The sequence below is a fragment of the Gorilla gorilla genome, chromosome 3 (genome assembly GCF_029281585.2).
Source record: "Gorilla gorilla gorilla isolate KB3781 chromosome 3, NHGRI_mGorGor1-v2.1_pri, whole genome shotgun sequence".
Lineage (NCBI taxonomy): Eukaryota > Metazoa > Chordata > Mammalia > Primates > Hominidae > Gorilla > Gorilla gorilla.
Window position 1 is genome coordinate 207,611,632 of NC_073227.2, and position 21,353 is coordinate 207,632,984.

Here is a 21,353-nt window from a genome sequence, read left to right on the forward strand (position 1 = left end):
CTGTTCTCTTATAGTCCGACTGCCTTTCTCTGCCAGCGATTAGGATAGCATCTACAGCCTATGACAATGGCCCAAAATAAGTTACAGAAGTATAAAGGAAGCAATGAAATTTAAGATATTTTGTGTTTCCAAGAAAGAAAACTAGAATACATTTCCTGGGTTTTATAGGGATTTTAGTTGATGCACATGATATTTCATGCTAAACTTTTAACTGCACTAATTAAAAATATAATTATTGGGAAAGAGGTGCACTGTTAATTATTCATAGATGTATGGTCTTTAGTAATGAGAATGCTTGGCAAAGAGGGACAGCTCCACTGTTTATGAAGCTCCTTTTGTTAGATTTCTGGGTAGTCGATTCTGTGAATTGGTCTACAGTTATACCCCTTAAATCCCTCTCTCAGAATTATCCTATTAGATTTATTACAATTTATGATGTTTTTATTCTCATTTTTGTGCTCTAAAATTTTACAAGGGCTTATGTTTAAAGAGAGAAAATCAATAGATTTTGCTTGTCTCTAGAATGAGAACAGCTACCAAGTAAATTGAAATTTTAACACCATACTAGAACTTTTACAAGACAATCTCAAAATGACCCCAAAAGCATACAACATACATGTATCAATTTTATATACACTAAAAATCACAAGCATTTGGAGAAAGAAATATTTTTGTAAATGGCTTTAAATTATCTACCCATTTATTAATCGAAAAGACATCACAGACTATAATTTCTATCTTTTAATGCAGCTAAATGAGTTAGCAGATGATCTGTCTGGCTTAGTACTTAAAACAGTATAATCTAACGCTAGAAAATTTCAAACTCAGATGCACCTTGTTCTCTGACATTTAACTTCTTTCTTTTTCATTTAGGCCACAGTAGGTTATAAACAAGCCTTTAGCTTCTGCCATCCCAGTGTAAGCTCCAAGAGGGCAAGATTGTTGCCTCTTCTGTTTCCTACTATTCACCTTCCAGAATGGTGCCTGGCATGTAACAAGTGTTCAACAAATACTTGGTAAATAAATGAGAATGACACTCTGCTTGCTCCTGAAACCTCAGGATGATTCTTCTATCTAGGAATAGTCCTTCTGTACACTCCAAACGGCCCACATTGAGAACCAAAGAAAAGTAATAAGAAAGAACAGAATTTAAATTTCACTTACAGGATTTTAACACTTAAGTTTGAAATCCCCATAATCTGGCCATCTCAATTACCAGATAGGAACAAATAAAGGTGATAAAGGAATTATTAGAACAATTTTATTAGTTATTTTATATAGCCAGGAGGAATCCAAAAAAAGTGATTTAGAAGATTAATCACTTTAACCAGTTTTACTGAAAATGATTTAAACAATTCATTCTCAACAGTGATGTACTTTATGTTAATATAGTTTAAAATGAGTATAAAATTCGAAGATTTTGATGGTATAACGTTGGTTTGGTTTGGTTTTTGAAGTCTTCTCTCAAAATTCTCAAAACTGCTTAATTATATGCAAAACCTAAATTGGGATATGGAATTAATTTTCTTTCCCTAAATAAAAATTCTTAGTGTGCATGTGTGTAAACTTCTGATTTTAGACCCTCACAGGGCAGAATCCACCGCTCATATTGCCTGTGGACCCCCAAGTCAGAACGTTATCTCCATCCTCCTCTGACAAGTGCGTCATTAGTAATTCACATACCTGAGTGAGGATAGTGGTGGTTCCATCTGTAGCCTCGACTGTGAGGTTGTAGTTTGACTTCTGTTCTGCATCAAGAGGTTTGGCAACAATGATGGTTCCAGTTCCCTTGTCCACATCGAAGTGACTGTCGTAGTTGCCACCTAAATTGGGGGAAAAAAAGTAAAAACAGGTCACAGGATAACACTCTGTAGTTTATTTTGTGGCTTTCTCATACTTAATGGCACTGAAAAAACTTCTAATATACTAGCAAAGAGCTTCCAAGGAGGAGCATTTTGAAAGAAAAGAGTAGCCAATTAGAAAGACAATGCTTGTTAAGGCAAAGTGAACCCTAATTGTCCAGGAAGCAACTAACTGAAAGAAAGCAAGAAAGCAACTCTGAAAACAAAGACATTGCTAATATTGCCAATGAGTTACTTTCAATTTGCTTTTTCAGGGGTTCTGAATTCCTCTTCAATTTGTATCTCAGTAGATACCATCACTGGGCCATTTAAAAGTTTACTTACTAACAAAACTTTGATACTTTGAGCAAATTGACCTAATAAAATAGCTATTAAAATCAATGTTAACTCTAAAAAAAATAGCGATCGTTAACTTTAATTAGTCCTGGCTACTATAAACTATTTGAAAAGAATTTTTTTTCTCATTTTTGACAAACACAAAGCCTAATGAAACAAAAGTTTCTATCCTACTAATATTATCCAAATATTTTTGATAAAACTCTCTTTTCAAATCCACTGACCTAGATATAAAATGAAATGGGATGAAAATAGAAGTTTAATGTCATGATGAAATTCTACTACTAAATCTAACCGAGAAACAAAACAACACACACGACGTCTTAAGAGAAACCTAAAACCACGGAGCTAGGTGAGCATTACGTGGCAACATGCTGGCGAGTGGGATGGGTGACCATGCGCACACTATGAAAAAAAAAAACAGCTATGGAAGATAGTCACTGGAAATAAAAAAGTAAAAAAAAAAACAAAACAAGGCTTTTATTTTAGATCTCATAATCTGAGGCAAATTATGTGATCTCAGCAGATACCTTCTGCTGTACAGTTCGGGTCACAAGTCATCTGAAAGATGTAAAAAACTTCTCTAGCAAGCGTGTCTCCTGGCACAGCCAAAAAGAAGCAAGCGTGCATGGAAAGCAAGCACAGAATAAAAGCAATCAATCAAACCAGGTCCAAGCACAGCAAGGTTACACAGCGAGGTCAGGTACTGCACAGCAGCAGCCTGTTGATCTGGAAATGTGATAAAAGTTAACAGAAAGCAAACAAATGGTTTTGAGCATTGTTAACTATGAAAATAGTCTCTTTTCCCCCTTCCCTTGAAAGTATGCTGTAAGGGTTTCACAGGTGCTGATGACATCAATTTCACACAATCACCAAATTGGTAAAACAGCCAAAGCATTTAGCATGAAAGTTCCAAAGGTAAGGCCTGGCCTGGCCTGACATGCCCAGTGGTCTGGGTTCATCAGCTGCAAGGTAAGGCCTGGCCTGACACACCCAGTGGTCTGGGTCCATCAGCTGCAACTTTTGGGGGCTTCAGGGTAACATGACTAAGGGGCAGAAGAGGAAAAATGGACATAAAGTCCCCCCCAGAGAGATGAATTGCAACAGAGACTCTTGTTCTTAAATACCCTTGTAACTAAAATGTGAGGAAACAATAACAAAAAAAATCTAAGATGCAAACTCTAATGTGAACTTTAAAAAATATGTTGAATAGGGTATTACATTCAATGTCTTATCTAAACTACATGACAAATAATAAGAAGAAATGGCTTTAGCCAAGTAAACTTTATTGGAGGATGAAATAATCTAATGAATCCTCCTACCTGTTGAAAATGAGGTAATATAAAACTAAAAACCCATAGCTGGTATCGTAACATTGTACCATAAGCTGGTACCATAAGCTGGTATGAATCAAAATTTGTAAGCTTATTCCCTATTACATATTGACATGTGACAGTCACACAGGCATAGTTACTTTAAATGTTCCAATCATATTCACTAAAAATAACAATGTGCCATAGGTTATGTATCAATAAATAAACAGTAAGAAGCTGCGCTTCTGGACCAAAACATTCAAGGCTTTTGTCTGTAACTCTCTGACGAACTTTTACAAAATTTTATTTTTATATCAATAACTTGGTAGAATAGAGCACCTATTTTAAACAAGTTTAATATATGCTATATATTGTGAAAAATTTTGCAATCAAAATATTATAGTTTAAAGCAAATTCTCCACCTGTCGATCTTATTCCCAATTTTAAATCCTGACTTGTGCCCAAAACTCATCAAACCGTATGCAGGTTCTCCTCAGTGTAACCCATACGGACAATGAAAACGAGGGGGAATGCTTACCAGTGATGTCAAACCAAAGGGGTATGCCAGGAGGCTCCACAGATATTACTCCAATCATGTGAGCAACGGGGTCACTTTCCATCACAGTAAAGGTAAAAAATGATTCTTCAAATGAAATGGGCTCCGGGGACGGTTTGGGCTTGGAGATCCATTCAATATGGAGTCTGGTGGTTGATGACTTTTGAGGGCGACCATTGTCAACTGCCTTAATCTACAACATTTGGGCAGAGGGGATTAAAAACGGCAAATCAGGAGTTACAACCCAGAAATGAATGAAGCACAGACTGGTTTGGTCTTAAACTGAGCCAATTTCAAACATTTCACATTTGTACACTGTGTATTGAATGCCTGATAGAAGAACAATGATTTCATGACCACATTCAACATAAACAATAAGCACCCTGATTCTCAAACGTTACCCGGCATTGCCTAATGGGGCCATCAGGTCACAAACACTTCAGCTGTTTACAAAACAGAAATAAAGTTACTAAAGAAAAAATACAAAATAAGGTTTATAGTCACAACATATGAAAAATTACAGTACTACAATCTTAACTCACTGAAAGAATATCATATTCTCCAGCTGCTGAAAACCTCTTGGACGAAACCACTCCAGTTTTCGGTTCGATGAAAAATTTGCCATGCTCATTCCCGTCTTCGATGCTGTAGGAGATTTCTGCATTGGGGCCCTCATCCTTGTCGGTGGCTATAACGCGATAGAGCGGCTCCCGTCTGGCATTTCTTTCTCGGTCTGGCTTTTCCCGCTCAGGCAGTCTGATTTTGTAGAACTTTTGCAGAAACTGAGGTTTGTTGTCATTTTCATCAAGGATTTTCACAATGACTCTTGCAATGGTTGATTTGGGGGGACTACCATTGTCTGTCACAGTAACCTGTTTTTTTAAAGTTAACAGATTAACATGTTAAGATATACTATATAAAAAGTGAGTATCTTCTTCCTCATGCTACTCCGCATGTGTGTAAAGCTCTACATTTTGCAGGGCACGATGACACATACACAGCAGCTCTTCATTCCAACAACAGGGCTGTAAGGAGGTGAGGCAGCACCTCCCATCTCTACAGGGAGAGAGTCAGGGGGCCAGGCATGGCTAAGAAAGAAACAGCTGCACCCCTGCGCGCCTTCCTGACCATGCAGGCTCTCTTCTCGCATTAGTTTAAGTGGAAAGTGAACCTCACCCAAATGTTAAGCTACCAAAAACTTAATACCTTTAGGCCATGGAAGAGATCCGTGAAGATTCTGCTTTACACATTTAAAGAGTCTTCTTAAAAACAACACACTCTACATACTTAAAAACAAAATTTCCATATATCATGTTAAAAATGTTAAACTTCATCAGTAAAATATGCTAAATTGTCATTTTAAAGTATGTGTTAAATAAATAGTACACCTTTTAATACCAGTAATCACCATTTTATTTTGGCTGTTTTCCTCTACAGATGTTTTATAGGAGTGGACCTAAACATTTAAATTTAAGACCAACTCATTAAATAAGATTTTCGGTAAAATAAATTTCATTTTAAGTAAACTATCCATATATTCTTATATTCTATTTAGGAAAAAATATCAGAGTCTTGAGGACTGCACTGATGACTGTTTCTATATCCCTAAGAGACCATTTCACCCTTAAATCAAATGTTCACGTTTACATCAATGGGCACATTAAATATAACGACATTAGTAATGCTTATTCTCCCCCATCCACACCCCTACCTTCTTCCCAATGAATTACCACTAAAAACAGTTGAGGAGACTGAAGTCTGGCAGTTGTAAACCCTGTTTATTAAAGTATGACTATGTCCCGATGGTGCTTGTCAAAAGTATTTAAGTAGTTGCTTTATATTATTTACCTTCCTAAGCTTTTTCAAAATAAAACATTACTATTTTAATTTTAAACTCTCGAAACATTTCCTTTTCATCAGTTTGCATATGAGCTTTAGGAAAACAAGAAAGAGAAATACAAGCAAGCACTATGTTTTTTAGTATTCATCACCAAATTGTTCCTAACTTTGGGTTCAAGAACCAGTAGCTAGTCACAGCTTTCAACATGTAATGGAGACAAACTATCTTTAAGACAGCCAAATCAATGCCAGCACTGGCTCTCAAATATACCACCCCAAAAGGACCCTACTGAAAAATACACTAATTATGTATGTTGAAGGGAAAATTTATTTCCCATCCATGTCCAAATATGACTTTCAAAGTGCTACATATCTGGTATCTGCTTCCACCTAGCCTTTGATATTCACGGAGAAAAGAGGACTCTGGAGTGACGTATGCAATTAATGTGAAATTTGAAAGGACTGGAGCAAAATGTCAGTGTAACTACTGCTCTCCTATCTTCCCATCTGTTTATCTTTGTCAGTGACTGCATTTGCCCCTTCTGTCAATCCTTGCAGTGACAGAATGAAAATTCAAAACTTTGCTCTATCATAAAGAAAATGAATTCAAGGGAACTTTACACCCTATGAACTAAAAACTCAGATGTAATACATGAAGCAACTCCTAATGGGGAAAGCACTGTGGCTGTGAAACCACCTTTTCCAGAGGGTATTCCCAGTTCCCAATGCACACACACACACACACACACACACACAGACACACACACTGCACAACTATAAAAACTAAGTATTTACTGATGACGTTAAGAAAATTTGACCAAGGATAAAATGAAATTAAGCAGGCAGCATTATAAACAGCACTATTAAAAGAAATTTTCAAAAGTTACAGTTTAGAATTTTGTCACTTATACTGTTAGAGTGGAAGAAGACCACTGATAACTCAATTAAACAAAGGCAGGTGGCCTTTTCCAAGGCTGGCTCTGATAATGAACACCAGTCTTCCACACGGGACAGAGAGATGTCTCTACGCCCCTCTCTGTGGTCTGCCTGTCTCTCGGCCGCTTCCTGACGACACGGCCCAGAGATCTCATCAACCCGATGTCCATGTTACGCTCCACCTTCCCTCTCCAAATTACTCGCGGTCTTTTTCTGCAATGTATTTACTATTAGCCAAAAACCAGGTGACCAATACATGATAACAAGCTGTGGGTTTCCTAAGGACTAAAAGGCATTGTAAATTATCCATGAGAATGAGAAGCCTTATTAGAACTTTCTAGAAGAGCACACCTGAGACTTCAATCTACTTTTACTTTTGAGGTATTTAAGAAGCACAAACTAAGCAATCCATAGTTTAAAATGCAAAAATAATGCAATTGTTTAAGAGCAAAAAAATGAATCTGGAAACAAATTACCTCTAGTTAAAAAGGTTGAAACAGATCTATGAATACCGACATAAATATATCTCAAAAACATAATAGTAAGGGGAAAAAAAGATGTATACAGAAAAATATCACTTATGTAAATGCAAATGAATTCCACGTGACACTGTTTATAGATCTGTTTGCCCCCTGTGTGTGCGCAAGCATAAAATACAAAGATCTGAATCCGGCCCATGACAGTGGCCACGTATTCTGCGAATTGTATTGAGGGATAAAGGGCACAAGAGCCATATTCATTAACAATTTCCTTATATTCCTTTTTCCTAACAACCAGTAAATAATATTAATACAACAAAATATTAATAGCTAAGAATACTGGTTAATGGGAACAAGATTGTTCTTTCCCATGATACTTATAACTACGAATCTTTAAGTATTAAAGATAAAAAAAAACTTACCTCTAATATGTGTTCATCTTGCTGTTCTCGGTCTAGCTTCCTTGACGTAGTTGTGATGAGACCTGTAAAATGATAACAGTTCATTAATCCTCACAAAATAAGGTCAATTACAAAATACTGCAATTAAAATCACACTCTTGGCCAGGTGCGGTAGCTCATGCCTGTAATCCCAGCACTTTGGGAGGCCCAGGGGGGTGGATTACTTGAGGTCAGGAGTTGGAGGCCAGCCTGGCCAACATGATGAAACCCTGTATCTACAAAAAGTTAGCCAGGCATGGTGGCGCGTGACTGTAATCCCAGCTAATTGGGAGGCTGAGGCAGGAGAATTGCTTGAACCTGGGAGGTGGAGGTTGCAGAGATCATACCAATGCTCTCCAGCCTGGGCAACAAAGTGAGACTCCATCTCAAAAATAAAATAAAAAACAAAACCATACTCTTGTAAAAGTCTGAGCAAATTTCTTCTCAAGAAAAAAAGAAGAAACAAATTTCTTACTAAAGAAATTTAATTTCCAGGTACGGTTATTTTGTCTACAAACAACAACATACTTTATACTTTCTCACTTTAATGACTCATATTAAATAAATGACAAATAGTAAGAAAGTGGAAAAACTCAAATCAGTTACATTTTCTATTTGTTAGTGGTTTCAATATACATTTTGTCAGAAAAGATTTTTTAAAAGTGAGATGAAGTTATCCAGGATTTCAATCTCATCCATCTCCTTTAACTGCTCAAGAGATAACTGAGAGTTGACAGAAATAACTTCTATAACTATATTAATAAGGACTATTGAAAATAAAACGTTAACTCTAATTTATTACCTTTGAATTATCCACTCTCATAAATAAAGAACTGTTATAAAAAGTAATGTAATTTTCCAGGTAATCTTGCTCATTTAATTTCCCATAAAAGAAAATTAATGATTCTCAAATTCTGTATTCTAGAAAACAAATTTCCTATCAGACTAGAATATCTATGAGTTTTGACCTCTCTTGAGAACTTTAATAACTGCTCAACTGTCTGCATATTTTGGAACTAGAAGGCAATTACAATTTATAAAATGTATTCTTATGCTTCACCAAAACCACAAACAAAATTCCCCTAAGCACTAAAATGTTGTCCCCAATCTGTGTTGATGGTGAACAGGTGCATCCAGGATGATCTGCACCTCCGACCTTAAAATCAGGTGCAGCCTGTGTGGCAGGACAATCACCAGGGCTGAACGTTCTCCTCCCAGCGCTGCGGCTTTTTTCCCATATGGAAATACCTTAAATAATTCACATTTAAGAATAGACTTTATTAATCTAATTTATTTTCTCCCATAATCTTAACTAATTTCACAGAACTATCACTTAAGGGATATTCAAAATGTTTCTCTGCAGCAATAAGTGAAAGGCTTGTGTTTTCACTTAATTCAAAGGTTTTTTTCCTTAAGTAGTTACTAAGAATCTAAATCAACATTATTTTCCTCACAATTTAATGAAACAGTGTTCTCTTTTTAACAAGGACAACAGAAGGCTATATCATACCTCCACACTGGGGTTTTCCCAGATCATAGGTATAGATTAAAAGGTGCTAAAGGGAAATGCTTCACAGTGCTTAAGGGTGTAAAAATGACGCTTAAATATGGCATAGGCTTAATTTTCATTAGTCAAAAACCTTTTAAGTTAATCTCTTTTTTTCCCCTATCAAAAATGTACCACCCTCTCCTAACTGTGGTTGTAAATAGTTCAGGAACGACAAGGAGCCCCTTGATTAGTCCCACATCTAATTATTGTAATGTGTCCACCAAGAAGTTGTGATTGATGGTAACATCACGTGGAATAGCAGCTTGACACGTTCCCAGGAAAATAGTATTCTTCTGCAGAGCACTTAATCACTCACCAACAGCACTGCGCAAATACTTATGAGCAAATGCAACTCCCCACTTCACGATATACTTAGAGCACACAAGAAGGCTAAGGAAAGCTGTACCTGTGTCCATACTACCAATTCCACATAAAAAGGCTGGGCGCGGTGGCTCACACCTGTAATCCCAGCACTTTGGGAGGCTGAGGCAGGCGGATCACCTGAGCTCAGAAGTTCGAGACCAGCCTGGCCAACATGGCGAAACCCTGTCTCTACTAAAAATACAAAAAGTTAGCTGACATGGTGGCACACGCCTGTAATCCCAGCTACTCAGGAGGCTGTGGCAGAAGAAAAGCTTGAACCTGGGAAGAGGAGGCCACAGTAAGCCGAGATTGCGCCACAGCACTCCAGCCTGGGTGACAGAGCAAAACTCTGTCTTAGAAAAAAAAAAAAAAATCCACATAAAGCCAAAAGGCTGCCTGACCACCTCCTTCCTGGGTCCGAAATTATTTGCACGTTCTATACTCCTCAAATTAATTGTCCTCCGTTAACTCAGATGGAGCTTTAATTTCACCCCAATGCAATGAATGGTAATATTAGCCCCTTTCTTTCCACTTCAGCCTGAGTCACTGCCTCACCCTTCAGTTTAAACTGAAGCAGGTTTAAACTTTTAAACTCACTGCGGGGCCTGGCGTGGGTTCCTGCTGCTGCATTCTCCAAGTTCTAATATTTCTTCTATCGTAATATTACTCCACAGTATTAAAGCCCCTCATTTAAAAATCAGTCTTCTTTTCTGTACTGGAAAACTCACGAGGACAGTGGCTGTCTTTCTTGCATAGCTGGCTCACATAGCTATCTCTCCGTCATCCTCAAGAAACACTTAAACGTGTGAACATGTGAATTTCTTAAAACTATGAATGAGCAGAATTAAAAATATGTGCTAGAGTGAGAGAGATAAACTACTGTAAACCTGAAAATGATACAAATCCACAGCCCATAAGTGAGCCAACAGAGAACGCATTAGTACATATTTATAGGCAGGGTGTGCCAGGTGCTGCGATGGGTGGCTAGGTGCTGGCGGCACCCTGCGGGTGTGCCAGGTGCTGCGATGGGTGGCCAGGTGCTGGCGGCACACAGACCCGAGGTGCAGGGAAGAAGCTGTGGGCATACAGACAGGTGTGACTCAGACCACACCCACAGAAGTGATGAGCATAATACTACAGAGAACAGTGGGCCTATAAAAAAGGTAAAGAAAATAGCGGGCCGATCTTCAACCTAGGAAGCAATCTGCTGGAAGAGAAGCTTCGTGTCCCAGAAGCCAAAGGCAGACAATTTTAAGGAGGACGTACTTTGGAGAAGCCTGGAAGAAAACAGAAAGTGAGGCAGGAAGTAGACCAGGAGAAGTATTACTTTTACGAAGACGAGATTGTCTCACATGTACCTGTAAACTAGAGAGAAGATGAAGATGTAGACTTCCACTAACAAATACAGTCACCACTAGCCTCCGGAGACCAGTGGAATTTAAATTAATTAAAATTCAGTAAAGTTTACACTTGAGTTTCTCAATCACACTAAGCCAAATTTCCAGGGTACAGCAGCCCCCAGGAGCCGGTGACGACAGCATGGAGCAAGGCAGATGCAGAACGTGCTCCCCACGGCAGGAAGCTCTGCTGGACGGCACCGGTCTACACAGGAGGCATAATTCACAAATCAAGATCCTGCAAGAAACCCTGCAAGGTGGGTTTACTTTTCTGCGGAGAACACGTAAGATATTTCAGACTGACAAAAACAAACAAATAACAACAACAACAACAAACTTTCTTTCTAAATTCACAACACTTAGCAAAAAGAATCTTAGCAAGGCTGCCGTAGTGCTTTTCCCTAATGCCATCTCCAGAGAGAGGCCGTGCATGAGTGTCCTATGGGGGTGGCACCAGGTGATGCACCCCCTCTGCGAAAAATTACAGTAAAATTAGGGCTTCCTGTGGGATTTTCATACAAAATGAAAACAATTTCCTAATGATGTAATTTAATACTAGGCATTCTGGGTGTCTTTTCGAGGTGCGCTTTACCTTACAGCAATCAACCACAGAGTGCCTAACCCCCCGGGGAATGCTACCCGAACCCCCTGCACTCTGGCCATACAAAACAATCTACCGAATGTGTTCTGTGTTCACACTCATTCACGCCTCTGTGAGCATCACTCCCGCTCATCATCCCCCCCCACCCCCGCCCACTTGAAACATCTACTTCAAACATAATTCTAAAGTACAACTGCTCCATATACCCACTACATGTTATTAACCTAGTAGGTAGTAAGTGTCCTAGTAAGTATATCCACTTCTTTCATTTTCGACATCTGTGCTCATCTGCAATATTTTTTGCCAAATCCCAGAAAGATATATACTTAAAGGAAACTGTACAGAACTTCAGAACTAGAGAGAAACCTTTAAGATTATCAAGTGGAGCTGCCTGAACCAAAGAGAAGTTAAAATTTTCCAAGGCCACCAGTAAGTCATTAACAAAGCCAGGAACAGGATTTCGTTCTCTTGAGGCTCAGATGAGCGTTTTTTTCTCCCTATCACACCTGACTGCGTAATTTGCTGTATTATAGTATTTCAACTCTCCATGAACTCTGAACTGTGACTTTCATAAACTGTAACGAAAAAACCAGGAATGATTCATCATCAATCATTTAACAGGTCCAAAAAAGTAAGTTAGGAGATAAAAGAGGCAAAAGCAGAAAAACGTATATGCAACTGTTTTCTTTTTGTAACTTTGTGTTTTATCTTCCTCTTCTGCCAAGCACTGATAATTAAAAATAGGAAGGAAGAAAAACTAGAAATTTTTCTTTCCTTGGTCCAGAAAAACACTGCATTCTATATAATAAAACTATGATAAATGTAGGTGGGCTGACACAGCAGACACAGTATATTCTCACCAATGAGCAGTTACCAGTTCACCCCATAAATGTATGCACAATGCAGGAACAAAGTTTATGGCACTTGATGAACATCATTAAAAACCACTCATGGCCTTTCAACGCCACTTAGACATTTAGAGATGAGTTCATTTAGAACAGAGAGAATGTCAGATCAGCTATAATGTTTCAATATGAAATTGTACTCTTTGACATTTCTTATAAATCAGTAACAAAACCATCTCCAAACTTCTCAAAATTCAAGAGATAAAGTAGACTTCGCAAAGCAGATAGACGTAAAAGTGAACATCAAAGGACTAGTAGGTGAAGACAGTCATGTGACATGGTCCACACAGCTGGAGCCATGAATGCATTCAGTCAGCTGTGTTGTACTGTCCACTCAGAAAGTGGAGATAAGACAGTCTTGTTTGCAAGAAACCAGGATGAAGGCTAGAAGTTGGCAAAGACTACTTTACATGTGAGAAACAATAAGACAGGATAGATTGTAGGGCACTGACAGAAAACACAGCACAGGAGCTACACACAGAAAACAGGAAGCAGGAGGAAGGCTCTTGCCAGCAACTCTGTGTTCCAGGAAAGTGTGGACTTGGTTGGATGAGAAGACACGTGGTCTAGTCATTCGTGCTGCTCCACCATTGCCTGACATGTGAGTGAGGCCACCGAGGACCAGCCGGCCACCAGCCAAGCCTGCACAAGAGTGGAAGAAGCACCCGGCAGAACCCTAAATTATGAGTTATTTCAAGAGCGGAAGAACTGCCCAGCGGAACCCTAAACTAAATTATGACAGTTATTTCAAGCCACTCAATTTTGACAGTTTGTTAGCCAAGGCATTATGCTTTAATAGATACTTCACTACATATATATATATAAAAATCTCTCTAAGCCTGTAAAAACTGAGATATATCCACATATGTGTATGTGTATATCTTCGCATACGATGTGTAAATATGTGAAGATATCTCCATTTTTACAGGCTTAGAGAGATTAAGTTGCTTACTCAACGTCATTTAGCAAAGTATCGAAATTGGGGGTTCAATAAATCTAGTAAGTCTACATTAAAAGTGAAAGAAACCAGGGACGGACTGAAGACTGTGGTTCTGTAAAAAATAAATTTCAACATCAGCACAGTGGATAAAAATAGATGGCATAATCCCAGCACTTTGGGGGGCCAAGGCAGGTGAATCACTTGAGGCTAGGAGTTCGAGACCAGCTTGGTCAACATGGAGAAACCCCATCTCTACTAAAAATTCAAAAATTAACTGGGTGTGGTGGCGTGCACCTGTAATCCCAGCTACTTGGGAGGCTAAGGCATGAGACTCACTTGGACCTGGGAAGCCGAGGTTGCAGTGAGCTGAGAGCGGACCACTGCAATTGAGCTTAGGTTACAGAGTGAGACTGTCTCACAAAAAAAAAAATATATATATATATTATATATATATATATACACACACACACACACACACACACACACATATATGAAAGATGGCAGCTAGAAAAGGAAAAAAATAGGATTTCTGAATAGGATTCAGGTCCAACTGCAACAAGAGAGCAAGCACTTGTAATCTGTAGTAAGAGTCATCGATGACCCCACACTGAAAAACAGGGTCCTGGCTCTAAAGGAAGGAATCTCTGCAGCCCTATGTTCACCTCACCCGGCAGGAAATTTACTTGGAACACTTTTCAATTACTCTACTAGAGAATAAGCACAGGAAGGGAAAAAGATCAAGGAAAAAAGGTAAAAATCTGGTCACCCGATACCTTCCTTTTACTCTGATTATTTTCCTCTACCCCCTGCAATGATTTTGGCCTTTCCGCCCTTTTATTTTACAATAATTCATGAACCATAGCCATACACGTTCTAGAAAAGCACTGTCCAACAGAAATTTCCGTGATGATTTGTGTGTTCTATAATTTGCACTGTCCAATATGGTAGCACCTGGCCACATGTGGCCACTATGCACTTGAAATGGAGCTAATGTCACCACAGAACTGAATTTTAAATTTAAATAATTTAAATTTAAATAGTCACCAATTATGTCTGATCCTTTATAGCATCTCCAATTTCAAATGCTGCCTGTCAAAACTAAAAACTTTAACATCTGCAATATTCAAAATCCTTTTCTGTGGTTAAAATTTGAAGCAAAAAATATTTATCTAAATCCAAATTTTTGTAGACATCTGTCTTAATCCTACATAGAAAAAAAAAAAAAAAAGTAAAACTTTCCTAGATTTTGACTGTGCTGATACTGCCCTGCCATGCTCCTGCTCCCCGTTCTCTGCTATGAGTCTCCACTTGGCTCGGCGGGCGACGAAGAGGCCTGCTTTAGAATTGCTGGTTTACTGCTTCACCTGAACACGTACCAATCAAGAGGCTCTGCGCTTAGCTGTGACTTGGAGAATCATGACTCTACTAGTTTGTTTTCTTTTTGCTTCTTTTTCCTAAGCACTAAAAGTGACTGAATTAAATCTATGTTCATAAACAGTAGTGACGTCATAATGTTTACGATCTCAGTCACCCACTTGTTCAGTGTGCACTGTCATTCGACTGCTCAGAATGCTGTTCCCAAACGTCACCATGAGAGACATATACGAAAGCCTAAGACAAGGCTCTTGTCCTCAAAGGCATACAATTTATTTAAGGAAACAACTCCCACATGTAAAAGGCAGAGGTGAATATTAAACTGTCCTCTCACGGTTTGCTTTTTAGCCACCACTAATTAGGTGTTTCCCAAGACCCAGCTCTGGGGTAGGCATTTTATATGCGTCACTCTCACTGGATACTCACAGCAACCCTAGAAGGGAGCTACCAATACACACTACCTTTATTTTTAAGATATCTGAGGTTTAGAGAAGTAAAATCATCGCCAGCTAAATGCAAAGCTGAGATTTGACCCCAAGTCTGTCTGATTCCAGAGTCCAAGCTCTTAATTCACATAGACAACTCTAAATGTATCAATCATATTTAATATGTATAATGATTATACAACAAAATTAGTCAGTGATCTCACTTTCCTCTAGGATTAGAATGTTCTCTCCACCAAGCCCAGCTCCTTTGGCAGGAAGGAGTCCTCTGGGCTCCATCCCTTTCTCACAATGTTGTATCAATCATAGCATTATTCTGACAAACCCTTGACTGCAGGCATGCACTTCAGGTACACACCATTTTCACCCGATGATTTCTCCAAAACACTTTCATAGATTCTACTAGATACTAAGTTTAAGAACTGTAATCGTAGTGTATTTGGTGGTAAAGGAAGTGTCTAGTTTAAGTTTTAGGGGTCTTCAGTGTAATTTCTTCAGGAGATGTTACTACCAGGATCTGGAAGTTAGATTTCTACCCTTCAATCCTGACTGTGGCAGGGACTGCTCCCAGGAACATTCAGCGTGCTTAAGAATCAGCAACATTAAGGACAATTACAATAAAACACCTGTAATACACTCATGGGCAGACTGTGAAACTTACACTGCTCGGGTAACTTTTAGACAAGGAGTACTACAAAAACCAGCAAGGCAAGGGGCTGATGAGACATGCATATGTGTGTCCAGATGTAATGTGTACACAAACTCCTGTGCACAGAAGTTGTGACACGTTCAACCCTGACATATTACTTCTGGCTACTCCTGGGAAATGGAACAGGTAGCTGGAGGGAAGAGAGGAGAGAGGAGAATTTCATTTTATACACTACTTTATTGTGGCCATCTTTAATCTTTAATAAGCATATTACTCAAATAAATTTAAATATTAAAACATTTTAAAGCTCAGAGTGAAAATATAGACATATTTGATGGCTGAAAACTAAACTTAGGCTGGAAAATCTCAAATCAATTATTTTTTAAGCCTTATATACACTAATATATGGCCACGCATATAAAAAACTCAAACTCCTTAGAAATATTGAAGTGGCATATCCTGTACGACTTTTTCTAATGGTTTTGAGTTGCAGCAAATTTTTAATGAAATGGATCACGGGTGCTAAGTATCCTCTTACTGTAAAAATAAAGTTTGCTAAAGCCAGAGGGTCTTTCACGATGCTCTAGCCCAAATCCTGTACCTTAAAACATGAGGAAATGAGGTCTAGGCATGTGGAATAATTTCCTGAAGGTCTGAGTCAGCAGAAGAAACTTTCCTACCAAGGAAAGTGTTCAGAAGGCTCTACTGCTCGAGCCTTTTCCTGCAGAGGTGTGCATCGGGATCATGGGGTGTGAATGCCAAACCCCCCTTCTTCCCGCCCCATGCCAGAGCCACGAAATCACACTCTCCACTCATGAGGACCCAGCCTGTACCATCTCATGAAGGTTTCCCGGTGATTCCATCCCATGCTGACCTTCTCAGTACAGGTGCTGACAGAAGTTGAAAAAAATTCACTCTTTTTTTAACAGTTTGTTTTCAGTCATTATAATAATTACTACTGGACATATTCTGGAACAAAGCATATTATCTATTTCTTTAAAATACTATTTGAGATACAGAGAAACACAATAGGACTATGGACATATAAGAAATACACAGTATTTCTCAAGTATGGTTCTTAAGTACCATAAGAAGCATAATTAACATTGCAAAAAATGCAACAAAGAAGTGGCCGGGAGAGCCCACCTGAAGATTCCACCTGTTCTTCAACTGCTTATTAAGTCCTAAAACATCACCCAGAATCTTCCTGACAAGTCTGCAACTACCGACCAAATCATTAAAGCCTGTTAGAACATAAGTTAAATGAAATGTAGTCTTTACAACATTAAAAAAAAATGAGGAATCTAAATGGCTATATACATTTCCATTGAACAGCATATTTTCCGTCTTCTTGGAAATACCTTTGTGGTGGATTGAATGGTGGCTCCTGCCCAAAAGACACGTACAACCCCGGAAGCTGTGAGTGTGAACTGATGTGGATAAGCATCCCTGAAGATGTAACTGAGAACCTCAAGATGAGACCACCTTGGATTTATGGTGGACCCTAAATTCAATAGCAAGAGTCTTTTTAAGAGAAAGGTAGAGGAGATTTGAGTCAGAGACCCAGGGAAGAAAGGCATCTGATGACAGACGCAGAGACTGGAGTGGTGCCGTCACAAGCCAGCAGGTTCCTGGAGACTGGGAGGAGCGAGGATGGGTCCTTCCTTAGCGCTTTCTGAGGGAGCCAGGCCCTCACGGCACCTGGAATTCAAACTCCTGGCCTCCAGAACCGCGACAGAATCCACCTCTGTCGTTTAAATTTATGGAAAGTAGCCTTAGGGAAATAAACCTTTTTTAAAAAAATTAATGGCTTTATTGAGGTATAACTGATATACCAAAAACTACATATGTTTAACATATACAATCTGATGAGTCTGGATATACACACTAATACACCTTTTTATTTGGATAGTAAATGAAAGTACTGAAAAAATATTTTCTAAAAGAATTGGGTAACACTGGCAAACAATTCCATTATTCAGAGATAACCACTTTTATTACCTTCTGTATTTTGTTAGTGTCTTCACTTGAAATGTTTTATGGCTTGGTAGGCTTATCACTCTACACACGAGACAAAAAGCAGAGGATTAAACAAGTAACTCAGCTCCAAAGGTGATCTGGGATGAAACAAAATTCCCAAGTGGAGTCATGCTTTCCCTCAGGAGGAGGAGAGAGCAGGATGCCTCGGCTCTGGAATGGGACTTCCTCAACATCTCTGGCTGAGAACCACAACTCAGCTAAGTCTTTTGTTTTCAGTTATGAACATACAAAATATGACACAAATTATACATCAGTTCTGAGTATATTATTTCTCATATTCTTTCCTCTCCATAACAGAAAAAAACTCCCTAAATATTGACTTAGTAACTCTATGAATAATTATACATTCTAGCTTCATGCCTGTAACACACAAAAGTTCCAACTCTAAAGCTGTTTCAACTAACGACCAAGACAGAACAGACTCTTTGATTCTGAGTAAAGCAAAATAGCCTCTCTGTCCTCAAGAGTTCACTTCACCAGCAACATGGGCCTCAGGGTACAATGAGTTAATCAAAATTTTTTTTACAAAACTAATTTGCCTGATGTTATCATTAGTCAGAAAAACTTACCTGTGCTCACCCTGTGTTTACCCAAACTGTCCTTTCGATTTTAACCATACCTCTTGCTTCTCTTATACAGCAGCTAAGAAAGAACAGTAAAAAGGCCTAATACCAGGAAAAATGAACATAAATTACATAAATAGGGAAGATATGAGAGGTCAGAGATTTAAGTAAAAGTGCTCTAGAACTTTATAGGACATGTGTTACAAATCTTGGGCTCCTAAAAATTGTTTTAAATGTCCATGGTTCAGTGTTGAAAGAGAGCTTGCTCTGAGTTAGGTAAGCTACCAAAGAACTACAGGGACCAACCAGATGCATGGAAAACAGAGAGGGCAACACCACTGGTCCAGGGTCAACCAACTGCACAGAAAAGAGAGGGCAACACAATTGGTCATTATTTTGATTTTTACAATGAAGTATTAAATAAATAATTAAATAATTTATTTACTATTAAATAATTTATCTATTATTAAATTATTTATTATTAATAATTGATAAATTATTTGATACTTCATTATTATTCATAAATTAATCAACAAATAAATTTATTATTAATAATAAATTAATAAAGCACCATGAGATACAGAAATAACAGACTGTAACTGTGGGACTCCAGGTAGCACCTGACTGTCCCTTTGTAAACATGTCATCCATGGAACATTCTAGTCTACGGATCTGTACCCAACCAGCTTAAATAAAATGAAACGGCCCCAGAACAAAGCTGTGTATGTGACTTAGAGATCACGGCGCAGTCCTGAGAGCTGTACAGTGGGTGGACAGAAGGCGCAAGTGAGCGGGAGTGACAGAAACTACATCAAGGGCAGCGTCTGTCTGTGTGAACTGCTATGCCTCCTCTTCCAATGGGTGAAAGGGAAAATCCTTCAAATGTGGCTGCTTTTAAAAATCTTTCATGAGTATCATGCCTGGTTCTGTGGTGGATACAATAATGAATGAAGGTGGTCCTGGCCCATAAGGACCTGAGCCAACACTGGATCCCCCCGAAACACACACCAGAGCCAACACTGAACATGCAGAGCCGACAAGCCGACTAGCCCAGTGGCAGGGAGGCATCACGTCCTCCGCTTCTGCAAAACACAGATTGCCTTGCTGGCCATGAGCAAACACGCAACTTCTCCTTCACTTACCACTCAGCAACCAGCCCCTCAGAGCTCTGGACTGTGAGCTCGGAGATCTCTGCAGCACCGCACCGTCTTTACTTAGGTGGTGTCCTAAGACCACATTTCACTACAGCCGGCTGCGAGCTCTTTCGGCAGCTGTGGCCATCTCAGCAGCTATTGTTTGTCCCTGCAGTACTGGTGCCGGCAGGATTAGGCATGGAGCCAAAAATGGAATTCTATTCATAGACTGGCAAGGCTGGAAATCAGCTCAGAACTCATTTAGTTCAAACTTTCAGACTTCCAAAGAAAACACTAATAAAATGGATCAAACGACTAGTCTAAAGTCACACGGGGAGTCATACAGGGACCCCGTACCCTACAGTCTTCAGATGTCTCTTCTGCTTTCAATTCTACCTCACTAGCTGTTTCTTGTTGAAATTTGATGGCATTAAAACATAAGATCGACAGCAAAACTCAATTTACAGGGAATTGCCTTCAGTGATCCTATAAATGTCAGATATAGCAGGGTCAGAAAAAGAGGATAGGGTACACAACCCATTTTATAAGGTTAACATCATGTTGACATAAAAAGACTAATCTCAGGCACCCAAATGCAAAATCTTAACTATAATTTTAGCAAATAATATTCAGCAGCTATAGAAAAACCAAATGCTGACAGAATTTATCACAAAGATTCAAGTTAACCAATTTGCGGAGGAAAAAGTTTGTCATCATCAACATCGGCAGAAATGTACTGAATAACATTTGACTTCTTGCAAACTTTAGGGATGATATACTTCACTTATTTTATAAAATAATAATGAGCATGAGAAAGAGATAGGAAAAAAATCTACAGATTCCTCCTTAAAATATCTGCGTATCTTGGTAAAGACTGCAAATAGGTAATTTTTTTTTTAAATGAATTCCTGCCATTGAAATGCGACTGGCCCGTCCTTTCCTTCCTTTGCAGCTATCAAATGTTACCGGAAACCCTTGGAAGTTGTTTGCAGCTTTAGCTATTTCCTATTGCACTTTGCTCAGTATTCGTTCCAGCCACAATAAAATGCCATTTACTCTGGTTCAGAAAAAAATAGTTGTAAAGTGTTACTGGACTAACACATGATGAGCACCCAGTATACCTACTAGCTATTCTACCATTTTGTTACTTTACTGCGTGCTTTAGGGATTACCACACATAAACTATACATCGCTGCCCAATCTGCAATCACAAATCACATTTCCTATAATAAACATAAAATAATTCTATACTAAATACAGGATTTTACATGTAAAGAAGCGAATAAAAAACAGAACACTGTATAACGCCGTCCTCTAAAAAGCATATGAAATGGAAACTGAGTAATTTGAGTATAACATCTCAACACAGAATAAGAGAATAAACAAAATGGGGGAGATGATAAAGACCTAAGTATACTTAGAGCCAACTGTTTGAGCTGAAATTGGGAGCTCTGAAAACTTCTTAACAGGACACATCAACACAAAAAAAGTACGAAAACCTCAAAATCTAGGAAAATTTATCTTCTAATGAGAAACAATTACTTCCCAATGTAGAAGAGATCTAATAGTCTACTAACCAACTTGCGAAATCGTATCTGAGATCTCAACCTTGATACTGATAGTCTAATTGCTCTA

The 21,353-nt window shown here is 38.6% G+C and overlaps 1 protein-coding gene across 5 annotated transcripts in view; it reads right to left on the reverse strand.

The window, feature by feature from the left end:
* FAT1 (FAT atypical cadherin 1) overlaps positions 1-21,353 on the reverse strand; it is a 140,040-nt gene that overhangs the window by 43,454 nt on the left and 75,233 nt on the right. For all 5 annotated transcript variants that reach the window (XM_031010082.3, XM_055385839.2, XM_031010081.3 and 2 more), the window contains exons 4-7: positions 7,744-7,805; positions 4,610-4,939; positions 4,050-4,260; positions 1,684-1,823 (exon numbers count right to left, since the gene is read on the reverse strand). In XM_031010082.3, coding sequence (XP_030865942.3) covers positions 1,684-1,823; positions 4,050-4,260; positions 4,610-4,939; positions 7,744-7,805 — 743 coding nt within the window. The remainder of the gene's footprint in view (positions 1-1,683; positions 1,824-4,049; positions 4,261-4,609; positions 4,940-7,743; positions 7,806-21,353) is intronic.